The 14939-nt window shown below is 44.3% G+C and overlaps 1 protein-coding gene across 1 annotated transcript; it reads right to left on the reverse strand.

Annotated features, from left to right (window-relative positions):
• Window positions 1-9448: 9448 nt before the first annotated feature.
• On the reverse strand, window positions 9449-13785 carry LOC125544452 (farnesyl pyrophosphate synthase-like). Its single transcript, XM_048708154.1, has 11 exons — window positions 13491-13785; window positions 11849-11989; window positions 11664-11750; window positions 11225-11341; window positions 11050-11138; window positions 10820-10871; window positions 10628-10723; window positions 10409-10453; window positions 10201-10290; window positions 10054-10125; window positions 9449-9775 (listed from the first exon to the last, which is right to left on the reverse strand). The coding sequence occupies exons 1-11, from the start codon at window positions 13635-13637 to the stop codon at window positions 9647-9649; spliced, it is 1065 nt and encodes a 354-aa protein (XP_048564111.1). The 5' UTR covers window positions 13638-13785; the 3' UTR covers window positions 9449-9646.
• Window positions 13786-14939: the final 1154 nt, after the last annotated feature.

Raw genomic sequence — 14939 nt, forward strand, 5'->3', positions numbered from 1 at the left:
GCCTGTCTCGGCCGGTATGGTTCTGTATCAGTTGCCTCTTTTTTGGACAGCGCACGACGTTGGAGAGTTTCCCCCGTTTTTTTATTAATACTCTGTCCGTCCGAAAATACTTGTCAAAGAAATAGATAAAAATGAATGTATCTAAAATTAAAATATGTCTAGATATATTCATTTCTCCGACAAGTATTTCTGGACGGATGGAGTATTAAATAAAATAACCACACCAAGCATGCAACCACAACAAGATTTAAGGTTCACAGGTTCAAAAGAAAAGCAAAGAGAGTGCAATAAGGACCAAATAAGTCAAATTGAGGGCACACAAAACAAACCCCTACAAGTAACCGCGCTAGCTAAGATACCACCCTTTATATGTTACATGATACCATTTTTCAAAAATCACATTTAGATGTTTGAAAAAAATATGGTTGTTCACAAGACAAATGTCTACAACCCCTAAAAATATCTGATCCAAATTCGAAATACCTATTGAGAAACAAAAAAGACAAATCTTGAATGAATAGTGGCAAAAGAAAACAAAACATGAACAATGTCAGAAATGACACTATTCACATACAGATTTGTCTTTTTTGTTTCTCAATGTACATTTGGAATTTTGATCTAATTTTTTTAGAGGTTATAGACATATGTCTTGTGAGCATCCATAATTTTTTCAGATTTTTTTGAAAGATCTAAATGTGACTTTTTAAAACTTGTAGCATGGGAGCATGTAATAGGTGGTATCATCTGATATCCACCCAATTGGACTACAACGTTTCTTTTCTTGAGAAAAATAGAGTGTGGACAACCACATTTCGAAGTTGTACTATCATTGTATGGTTAGATATATGGGGTGATTCCATGCTTCTTCAACCAGGAGGAGGGCGCTTGTCGTAACTTGCAGATTAAGCCCATTGGAAGAAAAGGGTCCACCAAGTTTGGGCAACAGGAGCCAGGAAGCGACCACTAGGCAAACCTGGAGATAGGGTTAGGGTTTTATTGACGAGGGTGGTGAGATTGTGGTGGTATCTAGGGTGGCGACAATACTACCTTGGGCACGGATCAAAGGGTCTGTATCTCGTCAAGGGCAGAGCTATAGCGGGAAGACTGATGGAAAGACAGCGGCAACAAGCCAAAAGAAGATGACTACACCGACGGCACGCACGTCGGTGGATCAGCTAGTCGGGAATCGTCAAAATCTTCGATAGAGAGCAAAACATTGGATCCTGCTACTAGTCTTTCGGCGAGGCTAGGAAGTATGGTGTTGATGGACAAGAAAGCATAGGGCTTCATCTTTGTGGAACTAGAACCGGTGTTTCCCAAGAATTCTAGATGGTCAACGGGTGGCAAAGTGCTCATTGTGACGCCCGGATAATTAGGCTACAGTAATCCCACGTTAATGATGCCACATCATCACAGTTACTGTTGTTAATCTCGTGTTAGTCCAAAATCGATTCGAAATTCAAACTTAAAATAAAGTCAAACGGTAAAGGTTTTCAAATATTAAAACTAAAATGTTGGGGTATTGCCAAATAATGCATAGGTAATTATTGTGGAGAAACCACAATTTTATAAAAGGTTTAAATGCACTTAAATGATTAAAACAATTGGTAAAACTATTGAATAAATGTCTCTGAATGTTATGAAATACTAAACTATTTTGATCAGGGGTAAAACTTTCTGTGAAAGTAGTTGGAATTATAACTCTATTTTAGGTATGGGTTTTACTTTTTGTAAAACTATAAATTATTAAATAAATAAAAGAAAGCAGAAAAGAAAAAGTAAAAATAAAACAAAACTAAAAGAAAAAAAAAGCCCCCTGGCCAACTGGGCCAGACGGCCCAGCTCACCGACCAGGCCGGCCCACCTGGCCCAGTCGGCCGAACCGCCCCTGCCTTATCCTCATGAGGGGGAAACCCTAACCCGTAACCCCCCACTCCCCATTCCCCTCGCCCCCACTCGCTCCCCCCGATCTGGATCGGGGGAAACGGCGCCCCGACACCGCCGCCTCATCCCTGCGCCCCGTCGTCGGCAGGCGCCGCCCATCTCCGCCGGCGCCTCCTCGTCGCCTCCCCACACCGCCTCCTCAACCCTCCTCCCCGACCGACCTCCTAGCGCCTCTGCTTCCTCCTGGCGCCGCCCCGCCATCGCCGCCTCGACCCCGACTCCGTCGCCCGAAGCCGTCCCGGACGCCGCCGGATTTCCCCGTCTACGCGCGTCGTCCCCGTCCACCTCCTCGTTCCCCCGCTGCCCGAACCCCTGCAGCACCCCTGTGAGCCGCCGCCTCCCCTCCTCACTCCCTCTCTCCCGTCGTTGACCCCCCTCACCGCGCACGTGCCTCGCTCGCGGCCGCGGTCACCGCCTCCGGGGCCCCCTCCCCGTGCGCACCCAGCGCCGTGCTCGCGCCCCCTGCCTCACCGTGTGGACGCGCCCGACATCGGCCTTGCGCCGTTCGCGCCCGCGTCGCGCGGCCGTTAGCCGTCCATCGCGCATGTGCACCGCCCGCGCTCACCCCGTCTCGCCGTGCTGCCGCTCGCGGCCGTGCTCGCCGCGCGCCCTCCACCACGACCCTCCGCTCCCTTGTCGGAGCTCGCGATCGCTGCTGCTGCAGTGGTTGTGCTCCTCCAGCCCCTCGGCGCGCCGCTGCACTACTTCCCTGCTGCTCCGCCCGGTGGCGGCCCGCCGGAGCTCCACGCCGGAGCGCCGGCACTCGGTCCCGCCAGCCGCTCCACAGCGCCCTCCCGGGCAAAGCACCCGCACACCCGCAGCGCCCCTGCGCCTGTAACCTGCTAGCACCGGCGCCCGCTTTGGCCTTTGGCCCTATGACGAACGGGGCCCACGCCCTGAGCAAAATAAAATAATAATAATAATAATAAAATTAATTAATTATCTAAATAATTAACTTAATTAATCCTGTTTAGTTAGCTAATTAACTTAATTAACCTGTGTTAGTTAACCTAATAACCTAATTAGTCTTTTAATCTGTTAGGTTAGTAAAACGGTGTATGACAAGGGGGCCCCACCCCCTGTTGACCAGTCAAAGTTTGACTGGTCAACTGGGACCCCTTGGACCCACATGGCAGCCCCTCTGGTACACTTATGTGTACCCAGAGCTGGGTGCACCTAGCAATTCACATTTATTTCGAATTAAATTAATCTGATAATTTTAGAAAATGAATTAAACCTTTTATAATTAATATAAAATAAACCGTAGCTCGGATGGAAAAACTTTATACATGAAAGTTGCTCAGAACGACGAGACGATTTTGGATACGCAGCCCGTTCGTCCGCCACGCATTCCTAGCATAGCAAACACGTAACTTTCCCCCTTCGGTTCATCTATCCGAAAACGTGAAACACTGGGAATACTTTCCCGGATGTTTCCCCCCTTCGCCGGTATCGTCTATCCCTATGTTAGGTCACCCCTAGCACAACGTATTGTCGCGTCTTGCTTTGTGTTACATTTGATTGCTCTATTATTTATTTTGTTCCCCCTCCGTTACATCTTTCCGGTAGACTACGAGACTGACGCTGCTGCTGGTACCCCGATCGACTACGGTGTTGACGACCCCTCCTTGTCTGAGCAACCAGGCAAGCCCCCCCCCTTGATCACCAGATATCGCCTACTCTTCTCTATACTGCTTGCATTAGAGTAGTGTAGTATGTTACTGCTTTTCATTATTCCTATCCTGATGCATAGCCTATCCTTGCTACTACTGTTGATACCATTACCTGCTATCCTACTGCTTAGTATAGGATGCTAGTGTTCCATCAGTGGCCTTACACTCTTGTCCGTCTGCCATGCTATACTACTGGGCCGTGATCACTTCGGGAGGTGATCATGGGCATATACAATATACTTTACACAGTTACCTTACCTGTGATACTGTTCGGAGATGGGGGCTGAAGGGGCAGGTGGCTCCATCCCGGTAGAGGTGGGCCTGGGTTCCCGACGGCCCCCGACTGTTACTTTGAGGCGGAGCGACAGGGCAGGTTGAGACCACCTAGGAGAGAGGTGGGCCTGGCCCTGGTCGGCGTTCGCGGATACTTAACACACTTAACGAGATCTGGGTTTTTGATCTGAGTCTGGCCATTTGGTCTATACGCACTAACCACCTACGCGGGAGTAGTTATGGGTATCCCGGTGTCGTGGTATCAGCCGAAGCCTTCGTGACGTCAGCGACTGAGTGGCGCGCGCCGCATTGGATCGTAAGCTCGCGCTTGTATTAAGGGGGCTAGATCTGCTTCCGGCCGCGTTCGCAACGTGCAGGTGTGCTATGGGCGATGGGCCCAGACCCCTGTGCGCTTAGGTTTAGACCGGCGTGCTGACCTCTCTGTTGTGCCTAGGTGGGGCTGCGACGTGTTGATCTTCCGCGGCCGGGCATGCCCCAGGAAAGTGTGTCCAGCCAAATGGGGTCAAGCGTGTTGGGGAATGTGGTGCACCCCTGCAGGGAAGTTAATCTATTCGAATAGCCGTGATCTTCGGTAACAGGACGACTTGGAGTTGTACCTTGACCTTATGACAACTAGAACCGGATACTTAATAAAACACACCCTTCCAAGTGCCAGATACAACCGGTGATCGCTCTCTCACAGGGCGACGAGGGGAGGATCATCGGTTAGGATTATGCTATACGATGCTACTTGGAGGACTTCAGTCTACTCTCTTCTACATGCTGCAAGACGGAGGCTGCCAGAAGCGTAGTCTTCGAAAGGACTAGCTATCCCCCCCTTATTCCGGCTTTCTGCAGTTCAGTCCACATATGATACCCTTATTCCATTTGATACCAATGCATACATATGTAGTATAGCTCCTTGCTTGCGAGTACTTTGGATGAGTACTCACGGTTGCTTTCTCCCTCTTTTCCCCCTATCCCTTCTACCTGGTTGTCGCAACCAGATGTTGGAGCCCAGGAGCCAGACGCCACCTTCGACGACGACTCCTACTACACCGGAGGTGCCTACTACTACGTGATGCCCGCTGACGACGACCAGGAGTAGTTAGGAGGATCCCAGGCAGGAGGCCTGCGCCTCTTTCGATCTGTATCCCAGTTTGTGCTAGCCTTCTTAAGGCAAACTTGTTTAACTTATGTCTGTACTCAGATATTGTTGCTTCCGCTGACTCGTCTATGATCGAGCTCTTGTATTCGAGCCTTCGAGGCCCCTGGCTTGTAATATGATGCTTGTATGACTTATTTTATTTGTAGAGTTGTGTTGTGATATCTTCCCGTGAGACCCTGATCTTGATCGTACACGTTTGCGTGTATGATTAGTGTACGATTAAATCGGGGGCGTCACACTCATCATGACCACTTAACATTCATGTAATGGAGACCACCATGCAGTGTGCTTGGGTTGTTCACAGGGAGGCGCAATTCAAATATCTTGGCACAAATATTTTCTTGGTGCACTTTGGAAGTGAAGGAGATTGGAAGCATGCGATGAACAACGAGCAATATGATTTCAACTTGATGATCCTAAAGGACTATGAGGGTAATACAATGCCCTTTGAGATATTTTTGACAAGGTTGAGATTTGGGTTTGAGTAACTGATTTGCCACTGGATAAGAGGCTCGATACGCTTGGCAAAGCTCTGGGTAATTGGCTCGGAGAGGTTGTGAAAGTGGACACGGACAAGGATGGTGTAGCCAGGGGAAAACACCTTAGAGTTCGTGCAAAAATTTAAGTCTACGAGCCACTCATTAGGGGTTTCTATCTCAAATCTTCACGGCAGGATAAAGTGGGTACTTAGGTTTGATTTTTACTACGAAATATACCACACTTCTACTTTGAGTGTGGTAGGCTGGTACATGAGGGTGGTGTTTGTGGTCCACTGGTTGATTCATAGTCATAGTGGGGAGAATGGTTGTGAGCTTTGCTGGGAAGAAAGAACACTGCCAAGGAGGGATCTCATGGCGGAGGGGCTAGCAACAACAACAGCTATGGCAGTAACCATATTGGTGACAATGCTAGAGGGCGCCACAGACAGCCGAGAGTGTGAGATCTCCCCTCCAAACGAATTTTGAATCTTGAGTTCTCCCAGACTGCCGAATCCCGCACTGGCACTGTTAAAGGCGAGGGTGTCCCTATCTTTCGATGAGATGATAGCTATCGATTTGGTGGAGTCAACTTCGACGATTTGACTACAAACATGTAGGACGTTGCAACCTAGCAATCGCTAGACCAATCTCCTGAGGTTACTGATGATGCTGGAAGCACGTTCAGCCTGACCACGAAGGTCGATTTCTGCACGCAAACGAAGAACAAGTAAGAATATGATAAAAACAATCTGAATATTGCGAATATAGATGAAGTTTGATAAATGTGGGGATCCGAAAGTGGTCTTGGTATGATCGTTGGACACAAACGAAGTACACGAAGTTGTAATGGCTAACTTTTAACTAAACATATCCCAAAGAAAAACCTACTAGATTGATCTACTTATATAGGAGCCAGGGGTGGCGGCCAAGGAGGTGGGAGGACATCCCAAGGCAGCCTAAAACTAATCCTAGGTCGTACAAGACTCATGGGCCCAAGTAGAGGTGATGCAACACCTTTGGACTTGTAGTTTGACTCGGATTTTGCTGCAGCGTCAGATTGTTTCGTCAACATCTCAACGCCCCAGACGAATTTGAAGGTGAATCCAATTGGGTTGGAAAGTGCACGAAATAAACTTTGCAACAAAAAAAGAACCACCCAATTTGAAGACCGGATGTAAGAGATCTTGACATTTTGACTCAGGTATGTTTATGTAGTCCGAATCTGAGTCCAGAACGTGTGAGACTTTGATTCTATTTTCTCTTGACCCAAAAGAGACGTGAGAGGACTTTTTGAACAACACCTAAACTTATCTTTTTCCCCTTTTCTTCATATGTGGATTGTACAAATGTCCCATAGACCTGCAATTAGACATAGCACAAAAGTCTGTCAAGTATTTTTGTCCTAGATAATATAAATAAATTATTGCATAGTTTACATTAAAATTCACCTCACAAATATGCATGTATGCAATATTTTTGATCATATCCAAGGTAGCCATGTCCTCATCAGGCACGGAGTTGAGGTTCTTAGCCCAAACAAGGGCCGTAACAGACGTGAAATTCCTAGAGAAAAGGATCTAAGGCATGGCCTTGAGCAGAGGAAAAAAAGAGAGCTTAGAAACAAATGTTTTGAGTTTGAACATCAAAGAAAGCGCGATGGTTATTGGGATAGCAACTAGAAACGAAAGGGCAAGGACAATGCGGGCACTTCTTACAAGAAGCATTACGGAAAGGCACGAAGAAGGGGAACATATGTGACAAGGCGAAGGAGGGAAGACGGCGACCAACAATACATGAGCTCAGCCAATTATGGTAAACCTCTCGAAAGGGAAATAAAACCCAAACAATTGTGGTTACCTAAAGATGACCCTGACAGGTTATTCATGATACTTTCATTGGTGATAAAAGGCAAAAGAACTGTCTTTTTGAGTGTATCGTTGATACAAATGAGAAGACTGTCGAGACCAATGAATATCCTAGTCTTGAGCTATTTAGGATTGCGATTGGACTCGACAGTTGACAAACTTCGTGGGACGTACCCATGACCCAGTATTGGTTTTGTGTGTGTGTGTGTGTGTGTGTGTGTGTGTGTGTGACACAAAGAAAAAGACACATGCAATGAAGAAGCTCAAGTGAAGCCTAAGGTTGGTCGTAATGGTAGTATCATAGCTAGTATCAGGCTGGTCACAATGGGCAAGAACATAGTCTAGTAACTTACACACTTCCCTAGACTATATTACTACCTCCACAGTGGGTAGGAACATCTATGTAGTGTCATGCAACAATGTATTTATTAGGTTATAGACTCATTGTTTCTTGGAATGTGTGATGTTCCGGTAACTTAGCTAGTTACCACAAGCACCTCTCTCTTCATTAAATATGTGACACATAAGTAAAGTTGTATTGAAGTGTGTGATGTTACTCCTAAGTTCCTCCCCATTGTAACCAGCCTCATGCATGCTAACTAGACAATTTTGATGAGGTGTCATAGCATTAAATGAAGAAAGAGAGGATGAAGTATCATATCATGATACCGTATCATAATAAATGATATGCTACTTTATGTTATGCATGACAATAAATAAAGCACTACATGATACTAATATATGATATTACTATGCATTAGAGAGGTAGTATCATACACTAGTATCATATGCATGATACTAGTATATGATACTCCCCATTACAACCAGTCTAACGTTTAGAAGTGATGTGGCGATGGATTGTGATGGTCTGAGCGGTGGACTCGGTCTTCTACGGTGGAGAGACAGTGCCCAAGTAATAGTGAGACCTGTCAGTATTTCTTAGATGCGGGAGCTGGTTGTGGATGGCAAAATCTACACCGATTTCTACGGGGAGCAAAAAACTGAATTTGGGAAATCCCGGGACTGGTTTCTACGGGGAGCCAAAAACTGAACTTAGGAATCCTGGGATGCAATTCGTTACTCAAGGGTACAACCACATTCTTTAGGCAATGCCCTGAACAACAGTTTCTTGGGCACGACCACGCTTTTTTCAACACACTCCGGACACAGCAAAATTCATCACTACAAAAGGAGTATGTTAGAGAGATGCGCTAAGAACACACTGCTCCCCTTCCACAGTTGCAAGGACAATTTGGAACGACAGAAACACTCGTATCTTCTGTCACAAGAGTGCGCCGCCGCCAATCCTCCTAAAAGCAATCGTTGAAGAGGCTAAGCTTTGGGTTACTGCAGATGCAAAGAAACTAGGGCTTATTGTATTGCGCGAGTAATTGTCATGTCGTTGCTTTATGTGCGGGCTTTGTAACACTCTAAGGCCTCCTTTGGTTTGGAGGAATTTTATAAGATTTTCATAGTATAGGATTTTTATAAGAAAAATTCCTTCAAAGCTTTTTGATTTGTAGGAATAAAATCCTATTTCTATGAAGGAATTCTTCCTGTCCTTCACATTTCATAGGAAAATAAACATTAGCCTAAACTTAATGGAAAAATTTGTATGGTGTGAATCAAAGGGCATCTTCTTTTCTATTCATATGCATAGGATTTGAGATGCATATCATCTAATTTTCTATGATTTTTCAATCCTATAAACCAAAAGAGGCCTAAAAACTCTATTCTCCCTTATTTAATAGATGAGGCAAATCTTTTGCTTCCGTTTCAAAAAAAAAATAGACACACCAAACGCCTCCTAAAAACTTTATTCTCCCTTATTTAATGGATGAGGCAAATCTTTTGCTTCCGTTTCGAAAAAAATAGACACACCAAACGTCCACGGACACAGATGTTTCCGCGGACATCATATACGGGGCGACCATCCAACCCGGTGCACCAAATGTCTGCCCCTTTTCCAAAATAAATAAATATAATATAACTGAACCAAATGTCTGCCCTTCAAATTGCACGCAAACTAATTGATGACAAATGATAGGCTAGAAAAACATTAGAGAGCTTCAAATAACATGGTTATGGCACAGCAGGTTCACGCACCACTAAAAAATAGCACCGTAGTTTATTGTTGGAAGGAATAACACGCTGTACATTATGGTAATAAGACCAACACACACAGAACATGGAACAAGTTACCAAAGCACGGAACGGCACAACAACCTCTCCAAGAGCTTAGCTCTACTTCTGCCTCTTGTAGATCTTCTCCAGGAAAGACATCAAAACTTTCTGAACAGCTTTGCTTGGCTGGGCCTTGATGTCGGCGATCAGCTTATTGTAGCTCTCCCGCTCATACTTGTGAAATGCCGTCTGGAGTATAAGAATGGGAAGAGGATGTCAATTGAAATAGAGTGCAACGACAGGGTGTCGGTTTCTGCGTGGCTAAACGATTATGCCTCTGTTTGGATACTGTTTAAGGCATCTTCAACCAAATGAGCACCAGTCACGTGTAGGGTTTTGCTATAATCAGGGTATTAGTGGTGCTAATCATTTATACTAAATGATGATATGCATGATATCCGCAGTGGGCTATTAAGAGATGATGATAAGTGAAGAATACAAAGAATGATGAAGAGTTGAAGACAGACCTCCAGATCAAGTTCTTTATACAGATCCTTCACTTTTGCAACAGACTCTGGATCTGACTTCCCATAATTTTCCTGTTGGCCATAAATTAATGGCTCAAGCAGTGCCTTTAGGTTGGTAAAAAGGAGTAATAACTAAATAGCACTTACAAGTAGAATGCCCTTTTGGCTCTCATCTGCATGCTCAAGAGCTTGCACAACTAACCAGGAACACTTGTAGTCTTCAATGTCAGTTCCAATCTGCCATAAGAGTCCGTCAAGATCAAATCAGAAATCAGAATGTGAACAGGCCTGGAATGCAATCAACGTGATAGTTCTACCCATTCAAGTTACTAAAACAAGTACAAACAACACTAACCTTGCCAATAGATTCAGGATCTCCAAAACAATCTAGATAATCATCCTGTAAAAGAACTAAATCAGAGGCAATAAAATACTACTCCCTCCATCTCAAAGTAAGTGTCACTGATTTAGTACAAAGTCAGTACAAATTTGTACTAAAATCAGCGATACTTATTTTAGGGCAGAGGGAGTAGATATAAACTAATACTTTTCTCTTCCAAAGAAAGAGATTTACCTGAACTTGAAAGTATGTTCCCATTTCAACAAGAATGTTCTTTACATCGCCGAAGTTATCCAAATTCTCACCCGACAGCAGCAATGCACATGCAACCTTGGGTAAAGTAGAAACATAGAATACTGTTAGTACTTGCATCTACTTGACAGTTACCAACCATACTAATAATTCATATACAATGCTAACTCTTACCGGAAGATAAAATGAATAGTACGCTGTCTTGTATTGCACAATGCGCCGGTGACTGCAAAGTGCCAAGCATTAAAGGAATCATCAACAGTACTAAAGACATAATGCAAACACTGGCTACGGAACACGAATTATCGTATTAAAGAAACAACAGCATCAATTTTCAAAAATATAGACTCGGTAAACCATGCAAGGAATCTAAGTGTGCAGAAGTGACTGCAACATGAACTTACACATTCAAGTTATATTTTGTGAGATCCTTTTCTCCCTCGTGAGTAGTGATAAGATCCAACAACTGCCCTGAAGCTGTCTTGAATTCAACCTTGACATAGAAATTAGAGCCTCAGGCAGTTGTAAGAAGCAGAAAATATGTTTGGTGTGAATATACATGTCAGAGGATATGGTTACCTCATTGAACAAATCAATGAGATCAACATAATACGGTTTTCCTCTGAAGTGGCGTTGAAGGATCCGTGAAATATGGTTGCGAAGGATAATCCCATCGTTTACAGCAATAAGGCCAACCTATTGTACAACAAAAAAACAGGCGATTGGTTCTGTGTGTTACAACTGAAAACATGAAAGCACTTGCTTGTTATCGAAAAAGCAAGTAACAACAGCCTGCGGACACTTAATAAGTCAATACTATAAATCATTTCTCTTGTGAGATCACGTACAAACATGAAGCATGAAATTAGGTTTTTTAATAGATGAATCATATTGATGCTGCTAACACTGATTCTACTGAAGAATCCCTTCGGAAGTAAAACCTTGATACAATCAACAAAATAACAACTGTACAAAGTTGCCAGATGATATAGAAAGGACGAATGCTTCTCAAACTGACCTGAGGCACCCTAAACCAGCAAGGCTGGCCCCGTCGTGTCTGGGAGTTGTCCATGATATCATCAAGCACAAGAAAATATGCTTGAAGCTACAACATGATCAAGATCCATCAAAGGTGTCATGTTAACATTGATTTTTCAGCTATTATAACCAAAAAACTCCAAAGCAACAAGAAGAAAGTGTTACCCATTCAATACACCAACCAAGGGTGCAGGCAAGAAATGTCTCCTCCTTCCTCAAAACATCTACACCTTTCAATGTCTTGTAGCTATCGATGACAGAGAGCCCACGGTTGCACTTTCCTCCTAGGACATTGTAATCCAGCATCTACTCCAAATGAAAGAAACAAGCTTGAAAGGTTTTTAACTCAGAACACATAATTGTTAAATCATCAAAGCAGATTCTATTCATTTCATTTAAGAAAATGGCACAAATTGAATAAAGATACCGTTGGTTACTTTTCATGTATATTTCTTCTCGGACCAGAAGGCACAAACACTTGCAAACTAACATGCAAGTAAAGTGGAGAATCACAGGGCATTCAGTTATAAGACCCATTCACGGTAACACTGTCAAAATATCCATGCACTAACAGCAGACAACAGGAGCAATCCATCATTTAACTAGCATAAGAGTTACCAGCTTAATTATAAGACTTCAGCTTCTACACAAAATGTGTGACGCCTCTACTTTTCTACAGGTGACATACATACTTTTTCCGTCTAACCATGGAAAGTGACTTAACACGAAAGAAAAGACACAAACCATTGGAGTTTTCAGTTTTCCAGTCTTCAGGATGTAGCCTAGAGGCCCTTGACAGTTTTTTTTACAGAGAAGCCCTTGACAGTTAATTTATATGACAACATAGTTTGACGCCAGTAAAGTACAAGAAGACGGACGTATTACGGAATGCTCATATGGAAAAGAGATCCATGCAATCTGTATTTGAAGGTTCCATTAATCAAAGTGCCACTGTTTTTTTAAGAGAGAAGAATTTGTGACCATAGGCAATAGTAGTGCTCAGGAGTTCGTTTATCACTTCCCTGTAATCCATATCTGGCATCGCAAAGCCACAACTCCACCCGATTTAAGATTTTAGTTAAACTCCATTAAATAATCATCCAAGTTCTTTTAAGAAATGCTGATGATTCCAATATCTACATTCATGATTTACTGGATATGAAAGCGAATTGTGAAAAAAGAGTTATGATATGGTATCTTATGGTATTTCTTTTATCTCTATACTCTAGTCCATAAAGTAAGTGAATAGAAGATGGCATGCCCCAACATGGGTGGCGACTTAGCAATTGGCTGTGTAGCAACCGAATTGTCAGCGTTTCATAGCTTGTTGGTTTGAAACTCTTGAGGAGCTGTAACAATAGGGCTTTATGCAACTTCGCATGCAGAGGGCAGAGGATATGTTCTCTTCCATATAAAAACATGCCCCCGATCCTTCTTGGATTGGCTGGATCAGTGTGTCACAGGAACCGGAACAGCTCAAATGTCAGGAATCATAACAGGTCTTGCCAAAATGAGGTGAAAGTAGTGCATAAATAAGAGTTCGTTGCTTATAAATTATTGCGAGTTTGTAGGAAAGTTTACTCAGAGCCTCTCATGTCCCCTCCTCTGCAACTCCCAACACTTACTCCCACAGGAACGCAAAATTGCACAAACCTGGAAAATTTTACCGGCCAGTCACCAAATCTATCACAATCACCCAAAGACACCCCCCACCCCCACCCCCAAACCCGGTAGAAGACTCAAAACCAGATCAAACCAACAACCGCGCTCCCAGAAATATAGAGATGGGAAGGGGGGGAGGCATTACGCGGTCGATCCACTGGAGCGACTCGTCGGTGAACTCGAAGGCGGGGTCCTCGAGCATCTCCTCCTTGAGCCTGCTGTATATTTCCGCGAACTCGGCCTTGGAGTCGCCACCGGAGCCGTTCGACAACGCCGCCGCCGCCGCCGCCATTGCGCACCTCACGCGCACGCGAGCGAGAGGGGACGAGAAGGAGCGGAGATTTCTGTGGAGAGTATTGGAGTTGGGGAGGAGGATGAGGAGAAGCGGGGAGCTCTCTACTGCACGCGCTGAACGGAATTTTGTGGGGCGAACAGATTTCCGGGCACACGTTTTATTTAAGGACGGGAGATGCCGCGGAGATCCGTGACGGCGACACGCGTGGGAGCGATGCTGGAAAGGGCGATGGTAGGCGCCCGTGATCGGCGCAAGCGCCAGAATGGTCGCCGCGCAGCCGTTAGATCAGGTGCCCCGAAACGTTGGATCGGTCAACGCTCACCGCTTTCCTCTAGCGAAAGAGCAAAGCGACCTAAGCCCCCGCTGCCCTTCCCCGGGAAAGTATCTGGTGCACCTGTGCTTGTGGTGCTACCGGTGCACCGGATGCCTGTAGCGTGCTCATAAATGTTTGAATTTTTTTTAAAAAAAATATAGCACATTTGTACAACATCCGTTTATGTTGTCGCAAAAATTCAATTCAAAATTTGAAATATTTCTCATGGTACAAAAATCACAAAATCGACACTGAATATTACACAACAGAAGTTAGGCTTTAAATTCGGCCCATTATCAGATTGATGCTAAAATTGTCATTTTTGTATCTCATTTAGTGTTTTGAATTTTAATTTGAAATTTTGCGACAACATAGACCAATGGTGTGTCAATGTGCTATATTTTTTTCAGATTTTTTGAAACATTTTTAACATGCTACGACGTCTGGTGCATCGATAGCACCACAAGTCCCAGTGCACCTGATACTTTCCCGCCCTTCCCCCCACCCACAAACACACACAAACATCCCCCACCCACCCCAATGGACGAAGCTCGCCGCCGCTCACCATTCTCACTCTCGGTGGTACTCGCGATTCCCAGCAAAAAAGATCACGAGTTCCAGCATTCCTAACCACCTGGTTCCAGCTCTCGACGACCATGGTTGAAGCATTCCAACCGCCAAGTTTCAGCATTTTCCTCGCAGTATCCGGCACGATGTTGTCAAGGTCGCAACACCTCGTGGTCGCCTTTCTACCACCATCGTATTAAACTCCAGTAATTGCAAATGGCATCTCATTTTCCCTTGCAAAAAAAATATTTGTCCTTTTTATAATCATAAATGAACATATACTCCTTTCGTTCCATAATATCATTTTATATATACTTGCGGATAAAAGCAAGAAACAAAATGAAATCTAAAGTGTGTTAACAATAATAATTAAAACCATGCTCCATACTGAGCACACCAAAAAATACATGACCTCAAAT

Source organism: Triticum urartu, chromosome 3, assembly GCF_003073215.2.
Source record: "Triticum urartu cultivar G1812 chromosome 3, Tu2.1, whole genome shotgun sequence".
Lineage (NCBI taxonomy): Eukaryota > Viridiplantae > Streptophyta > Magnoliopsida > Poales > Poaceae > Triticum > Triticum urartu.

Excerpts from the sequence above, each read along its gene's own strand:
- LOC125544452 (XM_048708154.1), bottom strand. The coding sequence starts at position 13,637 with ATGGCGGCGGCGGCGGCGGCGTTGTCGAACGGCTCCGGTGGCGACTCC. Across the intron at positions 11,139-11,224 it reads TCATTGATTTGTTCAATGAG|GTTGAATTCAAGACAGCTTC; the intron begins GTAACCATATCC and ends TTCTATGTCAAG. Across the intron at positions 10,126-10,200 it reads GCCAAAAGGGCATTCTACTT|GAAAATTATGGGAAGTCAGA; the intron begins GTAAGTGCTATT and ends TATGGCCAACAG.